The sequence below is a fragment of the Centruroides vittatus genome, unplaced genomic scaffold, assembly GCF_030686945.1.
Source record: "Centruroides vittatus isolate TY-2023 unplaced genomic scaffold, ASM3068694v2 scaffold_861, whole genome shotgun sequence".
NCBI lineage: Eukaryota > Metazoa > Arthropoda > Arachnida > Scorpiones > Buthidae > Centruroides > Centruroides vittatus.
The window spans coordinates 9,472,788-9,492,432 of record NW_027122718.1 but is presented as its reverse complement, the minus strand read 5'-3'; the positions used below and the strand labels follow the sequence as shown (position 1 = coordinate 9,492,432).

The 19,645-nt window shown below is 37.5% G+C and overlaps 2 protein-coding genes across 2 annotated transcripts in view; one reads left to right on the top strand and one right to left on the bottom strand.

Moving 5' to 3' along the window:
- LOC136990153 (microtubule-associated protein futsch-like) overlaps positions 1 to 16,644 on the top strand; it is a 37,512-nt gene extending 20,868 nt beyond the window's left edge. The window contains 3 exon segments of the mRNA XM_067288525.1: positions 1 to 8,786; positions 11,667 to 12,503; positions 12,505 to 16,644. Of these exon segments, the coding sequence (XP_067144626.1) occupies positions 1 to 8,786; positions 11,667 to 12,503; positions 12,505 to 15,885 (13,004 nt within the window). The 3' untranslated portion in view covers positions 15,886 to 16,644.
- The window catches only part of LOC136989963 (microcephalin-like), a 305,005-nt gene that overhangs the window by 77,388 nt on the left and 207,972 nt on the right, over positions 1 to 19,645 (bottom strand). The window lies entirely within an intron of this gene.

Sequence of the window (19,645 nt, the reverse complement as noted above, 5' to 3'; positions counted from 1 at the left end):
CACCCAAAGAAGAAATCGTCACTGAAATCGTAACCAAAGAGGTCACCGAAGTGGAAGTGAAGGAAATCACGGAAGTAGTGGAGGAAATAACAGAAAAACCAGAAGTAGAGAAAATATCACCCAAAGAAGAGATTGTCACCAAAGAAGTCACAGAAGTCGTCGAAGAGATCGAGGAGAAGCCCGCGGTCTCTCCAAAAGAAGAAGTTGTCACTGAAGTCATCACTAAAGAAGAGATCGAAGAGATCGAAGCGAAACCTGCGGTGGAGAAAGTCATTTCTCCGAAAGAAGAAATCGCAGAAAAACCAGAAATATCACCAAAAGAGGAAATCAAAAAAGAAATACCCGAAGAGATCGAGGTTCCCGAAGCCGTGTCACCCAAAGAGGAAGTCGTAACGGAAAAAGTCGTCGAAGAGGTGGAAGAAATTGTCGAGGAGAAGCCTGCAGTTGAAGAGGCCAAAATATCTCCTAAGGAAGAAGTTGTCACCGAAGTCGTAGAGGAGGTGGAGAAGGTCGAAATCACACCCAAAGAAAAAATCACCGTCGAAAAAATTACTACTGAAGTCACCGAAGAAGAAGTGACCGAGGAAGTCGAGGTAATAACTAAGGTGAAAAAGGAAGTAATCACCGAGGTCACCAAGGAAGAGGTCGTTGAAGAGATCGAAGAGGAACCCGCAGTCGAGAAAATCTCACCCAAAGAGGAAGTTGTAGAAGAGCTAGAGGAGAAAGCACCTGTCGAGGAAGTTGCCGAAGTACCTGTAGCTAAGGTAGCAGAAGTTTCTCCTACGAAAGAAGTGGAAGAGCTAGTGACCGAAGAAGTCGCCGTCCCAGAACCCGAAGTTGCCAAAATCTCACCCAAAGAAGAAATCGTCACTGAAATCGTAACCAAAGAGGTCACCGAAGTGGAAGTGAAGGAAATCACGGAAGTAGTGGAGGAAATAACAGAAAAACCAGAAGTAGAGAAAATATCACCCAAAGAAGAGATTGTCACCAAAGAAGTCACAGAAGTCGTCGAAGAGATCGAGGAGAAGCCCGCGGTCTCTCCAAAAGAAGAAGTTGTCACTGAAGTCATCACTAAAGAAGAGATCGAAGAGATCGAAGCGAAACCTGCGGTGGAGAAAGTCATTTCTCCGAAAGAAGAGATCGCAGAAAAACCAGAAATATCACCAAAAGAGGAAATCAAAAAAGAAATACCCGAAGAGATCGAGGTTCCCGAAGCCGTGTCACCCAAAGAGGAAGTCGTAACGGAAAAAGTCGTCGAAGAGGTGGAAGAAATTGTCGAGGAGAAGCCTGCAGTTGAAGAGGCCAAAATATCTCCTAAGGAAGAAGTTGTCACCGAAGTCGTAGAGGAGGTGGAGAAGGTCGAAATCACACCCAAAGAAAAAATCACCGTCGAAAAAATTACTACTGAAGTCACCGAAGAAGAAGTGACCGAGGAAGTCGAGGTAATAACTAAGGTGAAAAAGGAAGTAATCACCGAGGTCACCAAGGAAGAGGTCGTTGAAGAGATCGAAGAGGAACCCGCAGTCGAGAAAATCTCACCCAAAGAGGAAGTTGTAGAAGAGCTAGAGGAGAAAGCACCTGTCGAGGAAGTTGCCGAAGTACCTGTAGCTAAGGTAGCAGAAGTTTCTCCTACGAAAGAAGTGGAAGAGCTAGTGACCGAAGAAGTCGCCGTCCCAGAACCCGAAGTTGCCAAAATCTCACCCAAAGAAGAAATCGTCACTGAAATCGTAACCAAAGAGGTCACCGAAGTGGAAGTGAAGGAAATCACGGAAGTAGTGGAGGAAATAACAGAAAAACCAGAAGTAGAGAAAATATCACCCAAAGAAGAGATTGTCACCAAAGAAGTCACAGAAGTCGTCGAAGAGATCGAGGAGAAGCCCGCGGTCTCTCCAAAAGAAGAAGTTGTCACTGAAGTCATCACTAAAGAAGAGATCGAAGAGATCGAAGCGAAACCTGCGGTGGAGAAAGTCATTTCTCCGAAAGAAGAGATCGCAGAAAAACCAGAAATATCACCAAAAGAGGAAATCAAAAAAGAAATACCCGAAGAGATCGAGGTTCCCGAAGCCGTGTCACCCAAAGAGGAAGTCGTAACGGAAAAAGTCGTCGAAGAGGTGGAAGAAATTGTCGAGGAGAAGCCTGCAGTTGAAGAGGCCAAAATATCTCCTAAGGAAGAAGTTGTCACCGAAGTCGTAGAGGAGGTGGAGAAGGTCGAAATCACACCCAAAGAAAAAATCACCGTCGAAAAAATTACTACTGAAGTCACCGAAGAAGAAGTGACCGAGGAAGTCGAGGTAATAACTAAGGTGAAAAAGGAAGTAATCACCGAGGTCACCAAGGAAGAGGTCGTTGAAGAGATCGAAGAGGAACCCGCAGTCGAGAAAATCTCACCCAAAGAGGAAGTTGTAGAAGAGCTAGAGGAGAAAGCACCTGTCGAGGAAGTTGCCGAAGTACCTGTAGCTAAGGTAGCAGAAGTTTCTCCTACGAAAGAAGTGGAAGAGCTAGTGACCGAAGAAGTCGCCGTCCCAGAACCCGAAGTTGCCAAAATCTCACCCAAAGAAGAAATCGTCACTGAAATCGTAACCAAAGAGGTCACCGAAGTGGAAGTGAAGGAAATCACGGAAGTAGTGGAGGAAATAACAGAAAAACCAGAAGTAGAGAAAATATCACCCAAAGAAGAGATTGTCACCAAAGAAGTCACAGAAGTCGTCGAAGAGATCGAGGAGAAGCCCGCGGTCTCTCCAAAAGAAGAAGTTGTCACTGAAGTCATCACTAAAGAAGAGATCGAAGAGATCGAAGCGAAACCTGCGGTGGAGAAAGTCATTTCTCCGAAAGAAGAGATCGCAGAAAAACCAGAAATATCACCAAAAGAGGAAATCAAAAAAGAAATACCCGAAGAGATCGAGGTTCCCGAAGCCGTGTCACCCAAAGAGGAAGTCGTAACGGAAAAAGTCGTCGAAGAGGTGGAAGAAATTGTCGAGGAGAAGCCTGCAGTTGAAGAGGCCAAAATATCTCCTAAGGAAGAAGTTGTCACCGAAGTCGTAGAGGAGGTGGAGAAGGTCGAAATCACACCCAAAGAAAAAATCACCGTCGAAAAAATTACTACTGAAGTCACCGAAGAAGAAGTGACCGAGGAAGTCGAGGTAATAACTAAGGTGAAAAAGGAAGTAATCACCGAGGTCACCAAGGAAGAGGTCGTTGAAGAGATCGAAGAGGAACCCGCAGTCGAGAAAATCTCACCCAAAGAGGAAGTTGTAGAAGAGCTAGAGGAGAAAGCACCTGTCGAGGAAGTTGCCGAAGTACCTGTAGCTAAGGTAGCAGAAGTTTCTCCTACGAAAGAAGTGGAAGAGCTAGTGACCGAAGAAGTCGCCGTCCCAGAACCCGAAGTTGCCAAAATCTCACCCAAAGAAGAAATCGTCACTGAAATCGTAACCAAAGAGGTCACCGAAGTGGAAGTGAAGGAAATCACGGAAGTAGTGGAGGAAATAACAGAAAAACCAGAAGTAGAGAAAATATCACCCAAAGAAGAGATTGTCACCAAAGAAGTCACAGAAGTCGTCGAAGAGATCGAGGAGAAGCCCGCGGTCTCTCCAAAAGAAGAAGTTGTCACTGAAGTCATCACTAAAGAAGAGATCGAAGAGATCGAAGCGAAACCTGCGGTGGAGAAAGTCATTTCTCCGAAAGAAGAGATCGCAGAAAAACCAGAAATATCACCAAAAGAGGAAATCAAAAAAGAAATACCCGAAGAGATCGAGGTTCCCGAAGCCGTGTCACCCAAAGAGGAAGTCGTAACGGAAAAAGTCGTCGAAGAGGTGGAAGAAATTGTCGAGGAGAAGCCTGCAGTTGAAGAGGCCAAAATATCTCCTAAGGAAGAAGTTGTCACCGAAGTCGTAGAGGAGGTGGAGAAGGTCGAAATCACACCCAAAGAAAAAATCACCGTCGAAAAAATTACTACTGAAGTCACCGAAGAAGAAGTGACCGAGGAAGTCGAGGTAATAACTAAGGTGAAAAAGGAAGTAATCACCGAGGTCACCAAGGAAGAGGTCGTTGAAGAGATCGAAGAGGAACCCGCAGTCGAGAAAATCTCACCCAAAGAGGAAGTTGTAGAAGAGCTAGAGGAGAAAGCACCTGTCGAGGAAGTTGCCGAAGTACCTGTAGCTAAGGTAGCAGAAGTTTCTCCTACGAAAGAAGTGGAAGAGCTAGTGACCGAAGAAGTCGCCGTCCCAGAACCCGAAGTTGCCAAAATCTCACCCAAAGAAGAAATCGTCACTGAAATCGTAACCAAAGAGGTCACCGAAGTGGAAGTGAAGGAAATCACGGAAGTAGTGGAGGAAATAACAGAAAAACCAGAAGTAGAGAAAATATCACCCAAAGAAGAGATTGTCACCAAAGAAGTCACAGAAGTCGTCGAAGAGATCGAGGAGAAGCCCGCGGTCTCTCCAAAAGAAGAAGTTGTCACTGAAGTCATCACTAAAGAAGAGATCGAAGAGATCGAAGCGAAACCTGCGGTGGAGAAAGTCATTTCTCCGAAAGAAGAGATCGCAGAAAAACCAGAAATATCACCAAAAGAGGAAATCAAAAAAGAAATACCCGAAGAGATCGAGGTTCCCGAAGCCGTGTCACCCAAAGAGGAAGTCGTAACGGAAAAAGTCGTCGAAGAGGTGGAAGAAATTGTCGAGGAGAAGCCTGCAGTTGAAGAGGCCAAAATATCTCCTAAGGAAGAAGTTGTCACCGAAGTCGTAGAGGAGGTGGAGAAGGTCGAAATCACACCCAAAGAAAAAATCACCGTCGAAAAAATTACTACTGAAGTCACCGAAGAAGAAGTGACCGAGGAAGTCGAGGTAATAACTAAGGTGAAAAAGGAAGTAATCACCGAGGTCACCAAGGAAGAGGTCGTTGAAGAGATCGAAGAGGAACCCGCAGTCGAGAAAATCTCACCCAAAGAGGAAGTTGTAGAAGAGCTAGAGGAGAAAGCACCTGTCGAGGAAGTTGCCGAAGTACCTGTAGCTAAGGTAGCAGAAGTTTCTCCTACGAAAGAAGTGGAAGAGCTAGTGACCGAAGAAGTCGCCGTCCCAGAACCCGAAGTTGCCAAAATCTCACCCAAAGAAGAAATCGTCACTGAAATCGTAACCAAAGAGGTCACCGAAGTGGAAGTGAAGGAAATCACGGAAGTAGTGGAGGAAATAACAGAAAAACCAGAAGTAGAGAAAATATCACCCAAAGAAGAGATTGTCACCAAAGAAGTCACAGAAGTCGTCGAAGAGATCGAGGAGAAGCCCGCGGTCTCTCCAAAAGAAGAAGTTGTCACTGAAGTCATCACTAAAGAAGAGATCGAAGAGATCGAAGCGAAACCTGCGGTGGAGAAAGTCATTTCTCCGAAAGAAGAGATCGCAGAAAAACCAGAAATATCACCAAAAGAGGAAATCAAAAAAGAAATACCCGAAGAGATCGAGGTTCCCGAAGCCGTGTCACCCAAAGAGGAAGTCGTAACGGAAAAAGTCGTCGAAGAGGTGGAAGAAATTGTCGAGGAGAAGCCTGCAGTTGAAGAGGCCAAAATATCTCCTAAGGAAGAAGTTGTCACCGAAGTCGTAGAGGAGGTGGAGAAGGTCGAAATCACACCCAAAGAAAAAATCACCGTCGAAAAAATTACTACTGAAGTCACCGAAGAAGAAGTGACCGAGGAAGTCGAGGTAATAACTAAGGTGAAAAAGGAAGTAATCACCGAGGTCACCAAGGAAGAGGTCGTTGAAGAGATCGAAGAGGAACCCGCAGTCGAGAAAATCTCACCCAAAGAGGAAGTTGTAGAAGAGCTAGAGGAGAAAGCACCTGTCGAGGAAGTTGCCGAAGTACCTGTAGCTAAGGTAGCAGAAGTTTCTCCTACGAAAGAAGTGGAAGAGCTAGTGACCGAAGAAGTCGCCGTCCCAGAACCCGAAGTTGCCAAAATCTCACCCAAAGAAGAAATCGTCACTGAAATCGTAACCAAAGAGGTCACCGAAGTGGAAGTGAAGGAAATCACGGAAGTAGTGGAGGAAATAACAGAAAAACCAGAAGTAGAGAAAATATCACCCAAAGAAGAGATTGTCACCAAAGAAGTCACAGAAGTCGTCGAAGAGATCGAGGAGAAGCCCGCGGTCTCTCCAAAAGAAGAAGTTGTCACTGAAGTCATCACTAAAGAAGAGATCGAAGAGATCGAAGCGAAACCTGCGGTGGAGAAAGTCATTTCTCCGAAAGAAGAGATCGCAGAAAAACCAGAAATATCACCAAAAGAGGAAATCAAAAAAGAAATACCCGAAGAGATCGAGGTTCCCGAAGCCGTGTCACCCAAAGAGGAAGTCGTAACGGAAAAAGTCGTCGAAGAGGTGGAAGAAATTGTCGAGGAGAAGCCTGCAGTTGAAGAGGCCAAAATATCTCCTAAGGAAGAAGTTGTCACCGAAGTCGTAGAGGAGGTGGAGAAGGTCGAAATCACACCCAAAGAAAAAATCACCGTCGAAAAAATTACTACTGAAGTCACCGAAGAAGAAGTGACCGAGGAAGTCGAGGTAATAACTAAGGTGAAAAAGGAAGTAATCACCGAGGTCACCAAGGAAGAGGTCGTTGAAGAGATCGAAGAGGAACCCGCAGTCGAGAAAATCTCACCCAAAGAGGAAGTTGTAGAAGAGCTAGAGGAGAAAGCACCTGTCGAGGAAGTTGCCGAAGTACCTGTAGCTAAGGTAGCAGAAGTTTCTCCTACGAAAGAAGTGGAAGAGCTAGTGACCGAAGAAGTCGCCGTCCCAGAACCCGAAGTTGCCAAAATCTCACCCAAAGAAGAAATCGTCACTGAAATCGTAACCAAAGAGGTCACCGAAGTGGAAGTGAAGGAAATCACGGAAGTAGTGGAGGAAATAACAGAAAAACCAGAAGTAGAGAAAATATCACCCAAAGAAGAGATTGTCACCAAAGAAGTCACAGAAGTCGTCGAAGAGATCGAGGAGAAGCCCGCGGTCTCTCCAAAAGAAGAAGTTGTCACTGAAGTCATCACTAAAGAAGAGATCGAAGAGATCGAAGCGAAACCTGCGGTGGAGAAAGTCATTTCTCCGAAAGAAGAGATCGCAGAAAAACCAGAAATATCACCAAAAGAGGAAATCAAAAAAGAAATACCCGAAGAGATCGAGGTTCCCGAAGCCGTGTCACCCAAAGAGGAAGTCGTAACGGAAAAAGTCGTCGAAGAGGTGGAAGAAATTGTCGAGGAGAAGCCTGCAGTTGAAGAGGCCAAAATATCTCCTAAGGAAGAAGTTGTCACCGAAGTCGTAGAGGAGGTGGAGAAGGTCGAAATCACACCCAAAGAAAAAATCACCGTCGAAAAAATTACTACTGAAGTCACCGAAGAAGAAGTGACCGAGGAAGTCGAGGTAATAACTAAGGTGAAAAAGGAAGTAATCACCGAGGTCACCAAGGAAGAGGTCGTTGAAGAGATCGAAGAGGAACCCGCAGTCGAGAAAATCTCACCCAAAGAGGAAGTTGTAGAAGAGCTAGAGGAGAAAGCACCTGTCGAGGAAGTTGCCGAAGTACCTGTAGCTAAGGTAGCAGAAGTTTCTCCTACGAAAGAAGTGGAAGAGCTAGTGACCGAAGAAGTCGCCGTCCCAGAACCCGAAGTTGCCAAAATCTCACCCAAAGAAGAAATCGTCACTGAAATCGTAACCAAAGAGGTCACCGAAGTGGAAGTGAAGGAAATCACGGAAGTAGTGGAGGAAATAACAGAAAAACCAGAAGTAGAGAAAATATCACCCAAAGAAGAGATTGTCACCAAAGAAGTCACAGAAGTCGTCGAAGAGATCGAGGAGAAGCCCGCGGTCTCTCCAAAAGAAGAAGTTGTCACTGAAGTCATCACTAAAGAAGAGATCGAAGAGATCGAAGCGAAACCTGCGGTGGAGAAAGTCATTTCTCCGAAAGAAGAGATCGCAGAAAAACCAGTAATATCACCTATAGAGGAAATGAAAAAAGAATTTTTGGAAGAATTCGATGTGTTGGAAGCAAAATCTCCTAGATCTGACGTCGAAATGGAAGAAATGATTGAAGAGTTTGTCGAAGTTTTAGAAAAGCCTGTATTTGATGAACCGAAATTTTCGCCATCAGAGGAATTTGTTGAAATAATTCCTTCTTTAGAACCAGTGTCATATGACAGTGGTAAACAAACTTATGTGGAAGAAATTATTGAGGAATCTTTTGTTGTGATCCCAGATGTTTTACCTGAGGAATTACTTCGTGATGAGGTGGATGATAAGGATTTCGTTGATGATTCGTATATTATATCAGATTCATCGAAAATAGCCCTTTCTCCGAAAGAGGATTCAATTTCGAAATATTTAACCATTGAAGTAACTGAGGAAATAGAAGAAATTATAGAAAAACCAAGTTCTGAGGAAGAATACTTTGCTGAGGATGATGTTCTTTCCTCTTTTTCAAGAAAAGATGATACTGGTATTTGTTCAATGCTGGAGACTCAAAAATTGGAAGATGCTGTTATTAAAGAAATTTCTACCATGACAGAAGTTATTTCTGAAATAGTAAGTGATGAAAGACGTGATGTTGGTGAAATTTTGCATTTTTCTCCTGAAGTTGTTTCACCTGTAGATCGATATTTTGTGGAAGAGACTATAGAGGTCGAAGAGGTTAAGGCTTCTGAAAGTGCAAGTGATTTATCATCAAAAGATGATGTTTTCTTAGAAGATCATAAAACAGATATATGTGAAGATGTATTACCAATAAAAGAAGTTTCTCCAAAATCTGAGTTTAAAAAGGATATTGAGAAGGTGGGTCCTATTTTTTTTTTTTTTTTTTTTTTTTTTTTTTTTGATAATTTTTTAACATTCATGGTTTTTTTTATTATTGTGAATATATTATTACATATAAAATCATATGTATGTGATGTAATGTGAGAATCGTTTATTATTTATTTTTTATTATTTTTGTACAGGAGTAACCCCTACTAGTTTCGCTTGCTCGTCAAACAGTATTCGTTTACATTTTCAAAAATTTCATTATTATTTTTAGATTTTTACCACCGTCGTTTGTTTTTTCTCATGATACAGAAGTCTAGTAACGATTTTAAGCTCGATATTTTATATTGAGAGAGTAGTTTTTAATTACAAATAATGTTCATATAATGAGTGTTTTTAAAATATTTCTACTGTTTTCTTTCTTATTTACACGGAAACCTGTTTGCAATTTAATTGCAGACCGATAACTTCCCTGTCCGTTGCCTGTCCTTTGTTAATCTTGAGAACAAAGTTAGCTATATGAAAGTCCAGACGAGATATGGAAAGCTTTTGGACAGGAAGCCCCGATTAATTATATATGATCCTGCGGTCTGGATTGAAAATGATATGATTTCAATTGAAAACTTTTTCTCCAGGATGGGATTAGAAATATGATTTGTATTTCGTAGTTGTTATCAGGAAAAGTATGATGGACAGGGGCAGACACTACTAAACTCGAGAACATATATTTTAAAGGAAATAAAATAATTAATTAAAGTAATTATGATTAAAAATTGCACCCTGTAAGGTATTGTATATAAATATCAAGATTATTATATACAGGAGGTGCAAAAGTAGATATACGGTTGTTTTTATGGAAAAAAGCATACAGGGAGAAAATAGGAAGAAAAAACATTTATTTTTATGTACAAATTAATTCACAAATAAGGAATACGAACTAATAAAAGATAATAAGAATAATAATGATGAACACCAAACAATTGTATTTCTCAGATTCTCAACTGTATACCTACCTTTATACCCTCTTTTTTCGTGCGTTAAGAAAACGTCTTTTTCAATTATTTCTGTAAAAGTTTGTACAAATATTTTTATTATCTAACAATTAAAATAATAATTAAAGTAATTTAATGATACAGTGAAACCTGTGTAAAACGGAATCGCGCAGCAACGAATCTTGTTTTGTTTTCGCATGTTTCAGTTTTGAACATCTTTTAGTATTTTTTTTTTTTTTAAGTCTACCAAATAAATGTTTCAGTTATGTTCATTGTTGTAGTAAACTCACTTTTTGCACAGATAAGAAACATTTTAGTGCTATGTTACAAAATTAATCCAAAGTGATTCCAATTAAAGAATGGTATTCGATGCAATTCCAATACTTCGTTCCTTAGTTTCAACTGTCAATTGAGCCCCATTCAATACAAATAAGTTCTTGTTTTTCAAAAGAACTTTTGCTAGGTATTCGAATACCGAAAGTTCCATGAAAAATCCATAAATTACTTCACATGGCAACAAAAAAGCCAATTTGATAATCAGGAACTAGAGTATCACTCTGCCGTCAGAAATTGTAATCGCATTAGAAATACAGAGACCAAGTTATTGTGATCTGACTTTTCGAGAAATCTTAATATTCTAATTAATCGTTAATTTAATATCTGTAATTACCAACAAGTTGTTGGTAATTACAGCAATACGAGAAACTTGTTCGCGAAAACTCGGTACTAGTTACTCATTATTTCGTAGAAGCTTTTTTCGTCTAGACAGGTTTCCGTTTTATTCAGGTTCCGTTTTAAACCAGTCCTTTACTCATATAGTTTTTATTACGGGTATATTGAAGAAATATCCAAAAATGAATCTTTTGAAGAAATACATTAATTTTTTGTTGTAAGAAATAAAATCCAAGAGATATAGAATAAGATAAAAATTTCTTTTTATCTTATTTTATATCTCTTGGATTGTTTCAATTGTTTGGATTTTATATGTTAAACGAATTGAAATACAGTATTAAAATATTACAAATATATATCAACACCGAATCCGATTGAAAATAGTTAACGTTTGATAGATAATTTTAATGGATTTTCGAATTTAAAAAAAAATCATGTTATATCTTCAGATTACGTTCAGATAAATTAATTGTTTTAGATTTTCAATTTTGCTCTTTTTATTCTGTTTAACCTAGCACATATGTTGACTTAACTAGATGACAATTTAAATATTTAGAGCAAATCATGGACATGGAAAAGAGAATAATTCCTATCGTAAAATCATTGTTGAGAATTAGGTCTGTTCCTACAGTGTAAAGTATATTAGACAATTTTATTATTGTTTAGCCCCTTAATTTTTAAATCATTTAATAATATTCGAGTCTAATTACGTTTTTTTCATTTTTTTGTTAAGATAATAGATACCGAAAAGTGAAATTCCGTTTTAATTTTGAGATATATTAAGGAATAATTCTTCAATAAATCTCAAAATTAAAACGGATCATGGTTAAGAAGTTCTTGATTCAAAATAAAGCTTAGTATAAATCCACATACTTAATATATTCATTTATAAATCATCCTTTGTAATATCAATAAGCCGTAATAAAATAATAAAAGTAGAGTAAAATCCCTATAATCACACTATTAGCGATATTGATGGTTCATAATTAATAATCCAATTTTTCAAAACACGACAAAAGTTTATAACTTTTGATATGTCGTTTATACACTTCTCTTACTTCTTAATCTATATTTTATATACTATACTTAAAACACGAACATTTAAAAGTCTTATTATTTATAGCCTTCAGAATTACACATTAACTCTTCAATTATTCAATGCATTTATATTCATTTTATGAACTTTGACGAATATTATTTCTAAATATTTATTGTAACGTAATATATTTATTATCTTTTTATTTTAAAGGGTAAAGAAATATACAGAACTGAACAAATAGAAAAAGGCAGTATATACGAAACGCCTTCAGGAAAACGAATGTTAGTTACAGAAAAAGAAGAAGCAATACGAGAAAAATCAGAACCAAGTGACATACTTGAACACGATGATGTCCCTAAAGTAGAAGCATTGGCCAAAACAGTCATAGATGAAGAAATATCTACTGTAGAAAGAGAAGAACCGAAAGATGAAGAGAAAACAACCGATGAACAAACCAAAAGTGTAACTGTTGTTAAGAAAATATTCACAATGCCATCAGAAACAGATACTAAAACAGATGAAAACGTCATTGAAACTAGAATTCAAGAGGAAGACGGCACTATCCGCATAATAAGAAGATATATCACAGAAACAACAACTATCACACGAACTACTACAACTACGACATCAGAAAGCTTAGAAGGTCCAGACGAAACTATAACAGAATCAACAGAAACTACAGAAAGCGAAGATGTTCAACGTATCGAAGAAAGTAAAGATTTGGAAGAAATCGAGAAAATGCCAACAGAAATAGAAACGGACACAAGTGCCAAAGTAATTGATGCCACATCTCCAACAGTTGTAACAAGACACAAAGTAATCAGAAAAATAATAAGAAAAAAACCTGATGGTACAACAGAAGTCCAAATTTTAGATGATGATGATCAATTAGATGAAATAGAAATCTGTGATACAGATAAAAGTATTGAAAAACTTTCTCCTGATCAAGTTTTAACAGAAACACCTGAAACAAAAGAATATCTAGATACTTCAGAAATCGTTATAACTGAAGCAGTATCACCAACTGTGACAACGTAAAGTATTCCTGTCACCTAAAACAATAACAAAAACACAGACTGAAGGAAGAGAAGGTGAAACGTCTGTTGTGGAAGAAACGGTCGATGATACCGCTGACACAGAAGATGTGGAAGAAGATTCTTCAGTTATTACTAAACGTACTGTGATACGGAAAATAATACGAAAGAAACCTGATGGTACAACGGAAGTTGTAGTATTGGAAGGAGACGATCAGTTAGATGATACTGTTTCTCCCTCCACTGAAACTAAAGAACTTGATACAGAAGATATCTCAGACAGTGTTATAACTGAAACATCATCTCCAACTGTAACAAAGAAAGTGACCGTTACCAAAACCGTAACAAAAACACAGACTGAAGGCAGCGAAGGCGAAACATCTGTTGTGGAAGAAACGGTCGATGATACCGCTGACACAGAAGCTGTGAAAGAAGAAGATTCTTCAGTTATCACTAAACGTACTGTGATACGGAAAATAATACGAAAGAAACCTGATGATACAACGGAAGTTGTAGTATTGGAAGGAGACGATCAGTTAGATGATACTGTTTCTCCCTCCACTGAAACTAAAGAACTTGATACAGAAGATATCTCAGACAGTGTTATAACTGAAACATCATCTCCAACTGTAACAAAGAAAGTGACCGTTACCAAAACCGTAACAAAAACACAGACTGAAGGCAGCGAAGGCGAAACATCTGTTGTGGAAGAAACGGTCGATGATACCGCTGACACAGAAGCTGTGAAAGAAGAAGATTCTTCAGTTATCACTAAACGTACTGTGATACGGAAAATAATACGAAAGAAACCTGATGGTACAACGGAAGTTGTAGTATTGGAAGGAGACGATCAGTTAGATGATACTGTTTCTCCCTCCATTGAAACTAAAGAACTTGATACAGAAGATATCTCAGACAGTGTTATAACTGAAACATCATCTCCAACTGTAACAAAGAAAGTGACCGTTACCAAAACCGTAACAAAAACACAGACTGAAGGCAGCGAAGGCGAAACATCTGTTGTGGAAGAAACGGTCGATGATACCGCTGACACAGAAGCTGTGAAAGAAGAAGATTCTTCAGTTATCACTAAACGTACTGTGATACGGAAAATAATACGAAAGAAACCTGATGGTACAACGGAAGTTGTAGTATTGGAAGGAGACGATCAGTTAGATGATACTGTTTCTCCCTCCACTGAAACTAAAGAACTTGATACAGAAGATATCTCAGACAGTGTTATAACTGAAACATCATCTCCAACTGTAACAAAGAAAGTGACCGTTACCAAAACCGTAACAAAAACACAGACTGAAGGCAGCGAAGGTGAAACATCTGTTGTGGAAGAAACGGTCGATGATACCGCTGACACAGAAGCTGTGAAAGAAGAAGATTCTTCAGTTATCACTAAACGTACTGTGATACGGAAAATAATACGAAAGAAACCTGATGGTACAACGGAAGTTGTAGTATTGGAAGGAGACGATCAGTTAGATGATACTGTTTCTCCCTCCACTGAAACTAAAGAACTTGATACAGAAGATATCTCAGACAGTGTTATAACTGAAACATCATCTCCAACTGTAACAAAGAAAGTGACCGTTACCAAAACCGTAACAAAAACACAGACTGAAGGCAGCGAAGGTGAAACATCTGTTGTGGAAGAAACGGTCGATGATACCGCTGACACAGAAGCTGTGAAAGAAGAAGATTCTTCAGTTATCACTAAACGTACTGTGATACGGAAAATAATACGAAAGAAACCTGATGGTACAACGGAAGTTGTAGTATTGGAAGGAGACGATCAGTTAGATGATACTGTTTCTCCCTCCACTGAAACTAAAGAACTTGATACAGAAGATATCCCAGACAGTGTTATAACTGAAACATCATCTCCAACTGTAACAAAGAAAGTGACCGTTACCAAAACCGTAACAAAAACACAGACTGAAGGCAGCGAAGGTGAAACATCTGTTGTGGAAGAAACGGTCGATGATACCGCTGACACAGAAGCTGTGAAAGAAGAAGATTCTTCAGTTATCACTAAACGTACTGTGATACGGAAAATAATACGAAAGAAACCTGATGGTACAACGGAAGTTGTAGTATTGGAAGGAGACGATCAGTTAGATGATACTGTTTCTCCCTCCATTGAAACTAAAGAACTTGATACAGAAGATATCTCAGACAGTGTTATAACTGAAACATCATCTCCAACTGTAACAAAGAAAGTGACCGTTACCAAAACCGTAACAAAAACACAAGCTGAAGATAGTGAAACATCAGTTACTGTAACGGATGACAGTGATATGAAACTGTCAGAAGAAATGTTAGTTACACCAACAACAAGTACTGTAACTGTCACTAAGAAAGTTATAATAAAAAAGCCCGATGGAACAACCGAAGTACAAATTATAGATGATGGAAAAATATCAGAAGAAGTAATTTCTTCTGAAATTTCGCATGAAAAATCGTCTGTAACAAAAGCACTTACTATTTCAGAATCAAAATGTGTAGAAAAATCAGAAATTTCTAGTTCTAAATCTGAAACAGAAACTAGTGAATTAAAGCAAGTGATGATAGAACGCAGTACTAAAGAAATGACTGCTTCGTCATCCAAAGAATCTCAGGAACCGTCCTCATCCTCTAAAACTGAATTCGACGTCAAAGAATGGGGTAAGCCAATGGGTCTTCCTACTCCCCCTGAACAATCTGTATCTAGTCATCAATTTGAGCAAGGAGCAAAGCCAAAATCATCTGCTTGTGAATTACCAACTAAACATGAGAAATTTAATTTTGAAATGCCACTTGGGCTTCCAACTCCTCCAGAAGAATTAACTTTTGATAATGCAAAAATTTCAACTCGACATACGACAAAATCTAAAGTTATGAAATCTTCAACTTTAACTAAGGCAACAAAAGCCTCAGAAGAGAAACGATCAACCAAATATTCTACAGATAATGTTAGTTCTCCTACAAGAAGTGTCACTTCGTCTCCAAAGCATAAGTTATCGTCAAAAAAGTCTCGAAGTGATAAAGACGATATTACACCAGTTTATCTTGATTTAACTTATGTCCCTCATCATGCTGATCCACATTACTCGAATTTAGAATTCTTTCTTCGTGTAAGAGCACGTTATTATGTTTTTAGTGGAACAAATCCTAGTAAAGAAGTACTTAACGCGTTATTAGAAGCTAAAAGATCTTGGGAAGATAAAGACGCTGAAGTCACGATTATTCCAACATACGAAACTGATACATTAGGTTATTGGATAGCTTTGAATCAAGACTTGTTGGCTGAAAACAAAATTGATGTCGCTCCTTCAGCCAATAGGTGTACAATCAATTTACAAGATCACGAAACAAGTTGTGCTGCCTATCGCCTTGAATTTTGAACAAACATTTGAAAGTATTGTGAAAATCTCAGTGATTATGGACCTTCGATAATTAAGGCATTGCGATTTTAATGCAGAAATGCTTTCTCTAAAAAGATGAAAGCATATCTCCATATAAAATTCAATTTTGTCAAAATATTGTCAAAATCGGAAATGTAGAATGTTAAATATTTTTCCCTCAACGAGACCCCTTTTAGTGCCTCAAATCAGTGATAATGGGGTTAATGACTGTCTATATTAACAGGTGATATCACGTTTTAGTTTAATGTTTAACCTCACCTGTTTGAACACAAACGCGAGTTTTGTTTGATGTGCGAATGAAGAATGTATGAATGCGTGTGCGTGTATGAGTGAGTGTGTATGTACTGTACATCAGCATTTGCAAGGAGGTAACTAATAATTTATATGGTGCAGGCTCTGAGAACCTGTTGTTCCTTGAAGCACTTGTTTAAAATGGCCGGTTGCATCTTTGGATATCTCATCTATTGTTAAGTCCAACACGGTTCCTAGGAAATGTTATGTTTCTTTGAAGCCTGTTGAATAAATTTATCTTTTAAACAGGCACATACACAACAGTGCCAACAATGCTTCCAATGTTTTTAAAATTTAGCATTACGTGATAGTTCTTTTGAATTTAGTACCATATAATGCTCTTTCGAAAATTTTACATTGAAATAATATTAATAACTTAATCATTATGTTATTAAATATATTTATATTGAAAAGTATTGGCAAAATAAATGCCGTCCGTTATAAGTATATCAAAGAAAGAGAACATTTCTTTGTAAATTATATTAGCTTTGTTTCACATATCATTTTTAATTAAATTATTTGTATAGTGACATAAATTTGTTACGTTTATAAAAGCTCTTCCATATTTATCCCATTTGATTAGTGCAGTACTAAATCAATCACGACTTTACTAAAATTGGCCATCTATGCACAGATACTGTTTTTAAAAGTAAACGTAATTTTCACTCAAATGGCTTCCATTATCATCCAGTGGATGATACAGTGTCGAATGTCGATGTAAAAAAAATGTTAAAACAACATTTATAGTCAGTGAATCTTTATTCACCCCAGTTTTGTTTCAAACAATCAAAAAATATTTCACATTAACTCTGCAATACAGCGTGAATTAATGAAAAACAAAGAAATTCAAAGTACTAGGCCTATATATTATTGGAATAACTCAGTCAAAAAATAATCTGAAAAGGGAATTAAGGGATTTTGGAAAAAAATATACACACACATATATAATATATATAAAAACAAACTCTACTCGTTTAGTAAACTTTACTAAAAATTATGCATTAAAATATTTGCTGTGAATTTAAACGATTTGAAATCTTGTACATCATACATTACCAAAAGTTCAACTTTGTTGCTTGCCAAACAAAGTCTTCTGATAGATGAAAGCCTTTGTGCCTAGAACACTGAACATTAGAAACCATTCATAGGAAGATGTTTTGTTATTTCCAAATTTTGCAATGTCGTTTCGCTTTAAAACAATTGCCCAAAACAAGTTAATAGATCTCAGCAATCATTTAGGAACCGCTTATTAGAAAATGCATAGGTAATAATCAGTATACCCGCAAACTTAACATTCCCCACATATTAAATGTTTTCATAATATGTGGTTCATGACGTTTTTTACATGAAACTCCTGAAATTGAAAGCATATATTCATTTCAATTTAAATTTTTCTGTTAAATCCCTACTGATAATTAAATTGTTGTATACAGGTGTATGAAAAATAAATTTAGCAAGCAGCTTCAAAACTTTTAAATTATTTGAAAAATTACTTAATTACTTTGGAAGTATCTGCTAAAATTAATGGTACAAGTTGATATCGTATTACATTAGCGGATAACTTCAAAGTAGTGCCTTATTATAACTCCGCGCCAAAAATTGAAAGTGTATGTGAGTATAGATTATTATAAAATTTTAGTAGGGTTCAGTGAAAAGAAGCACTTGGTGAATCATGAAAAAAATCTATCAGAATAATTGGCCGTGAATGAGCTGTATCATAATTCATCAAAATTTCAAACATGGTTTAATTTCTGTATTTTATTCGATAATGGTATTAAGAAAGGGTTTAATCAAATATAACTAGAGCTTTTTACCAGGTCTTTAATTTATCATTCCTACATCAGAAAGTGTACATATATAAATATTATTCCAACTGACGCTACGAGGATAACACCCAGGAATTAAGGCACTTTAAAAAGATAAGACACTACGAAATATTTATAATTTCGTTCAAACTGGTTGTTTTATTTAAATTATAATCTGCTGTGTTTGATATTTTTATTATAATTTAAGAAATCGCTATGTGAGTGACAATATGTTTAAAATTTTATATGGAAATGATTCATTTTAAATGATTTGTATTCCGAAAGAATTCAGAAAAGTTTCTATTTAGTAAAAATTATTATATGTAACTTATTATGTTCATTCGGTCTCTTAATTATTGTATATTGTGGTGATGTTTTTATTCGTTTTAACCGTTGCAATCCATCACCACATATTGTTCATGCAAACGTTGTTAATAAACCTTGCTTCCTGCCAAATAATTGGTTTGTGTTCATTACTTATCATACGAGATTAACCGTATTACAAATTTACAAGAGAGTATCTTAAAATTATAATTAAATATCTGAAAATAATTGAGAACATATTGCAAAATATATACAACTTATCAAATAAATAACATTACTTATTTAGAAGTTAATATATAAACCAACATCTATTTCAAGAAAGAAATACATTAATTTAAAAAAAAAACCTTTAAAAAACTTAGAATTGATTATTTTTGCGACTAACCTAATATCTCGCGCTCTAATTACAGATCTGTGTTATATTGATTAATTAACATATAGAGTTCTTTATGTTAAAACTGAAACTTATAATGCTCAAATTTGTTCATAAATAAGCGAGTAAAATCAGCAAAAACGCGAAATCGTGTTCGCTCATACGCGATTTTTTTTTTATGAGATGACTATATTTGGCGCTTCCCAGTAACACCAGATGAATAAGAAAAACACCACCCAGCTGAGCATAGTAACCCACGAAAGACCTAAAATCATAAAACCTAATCACACCGCATTTCTCTCTTATCCAGTTTACTCACACATATTGCCCTACAAGTTTCTATGGCGCCGCTCTCCGAAACTTATGTATTTTACTAAGGTTACCAAACCGTCCTCCTTTTGTAAGTTCTGTCCTCCCTCGACACCCGACTGTGAAAAAATAAGTCGCGAAATAAACCTTGACAACGCGCTTTAACGTTAAGTCATGGAAAGTTCGACCGACTCAACAACCCATGACTAAAAAAAAAGGTCAACGGATTCATGCTAGTCAACATAAACCTATGCAATGATATCGCTTATTCGATATAGCGTTCAAGTTTGCTCGAGTGCGGGCATATTACAATTCAATAATCTAATACTGTTTTATAAAACAGTTAAGAAGGGTGACACCAGGATATCCGCCCCGGGTGTCACCTATGCTAGCTACGCTACTGCGCATGCAGTAGAGATTATTATAGTGTATTATTATTGCAATGAATAAAATGTTTCTTTTATTTACAATATTTTTTCCTTCAATTTATGTGTCCTCCTTTTCATTATAAAAAAGTTGGTCACCTTAATTTTACTTGATAAAAATATTTTATACACCTTCAGCATGATAAGTGTAATGGTTACAAGAATCCAAGTAGCAAACGAAACAGCACAGCATTGAGGAAAAGCTTATAATA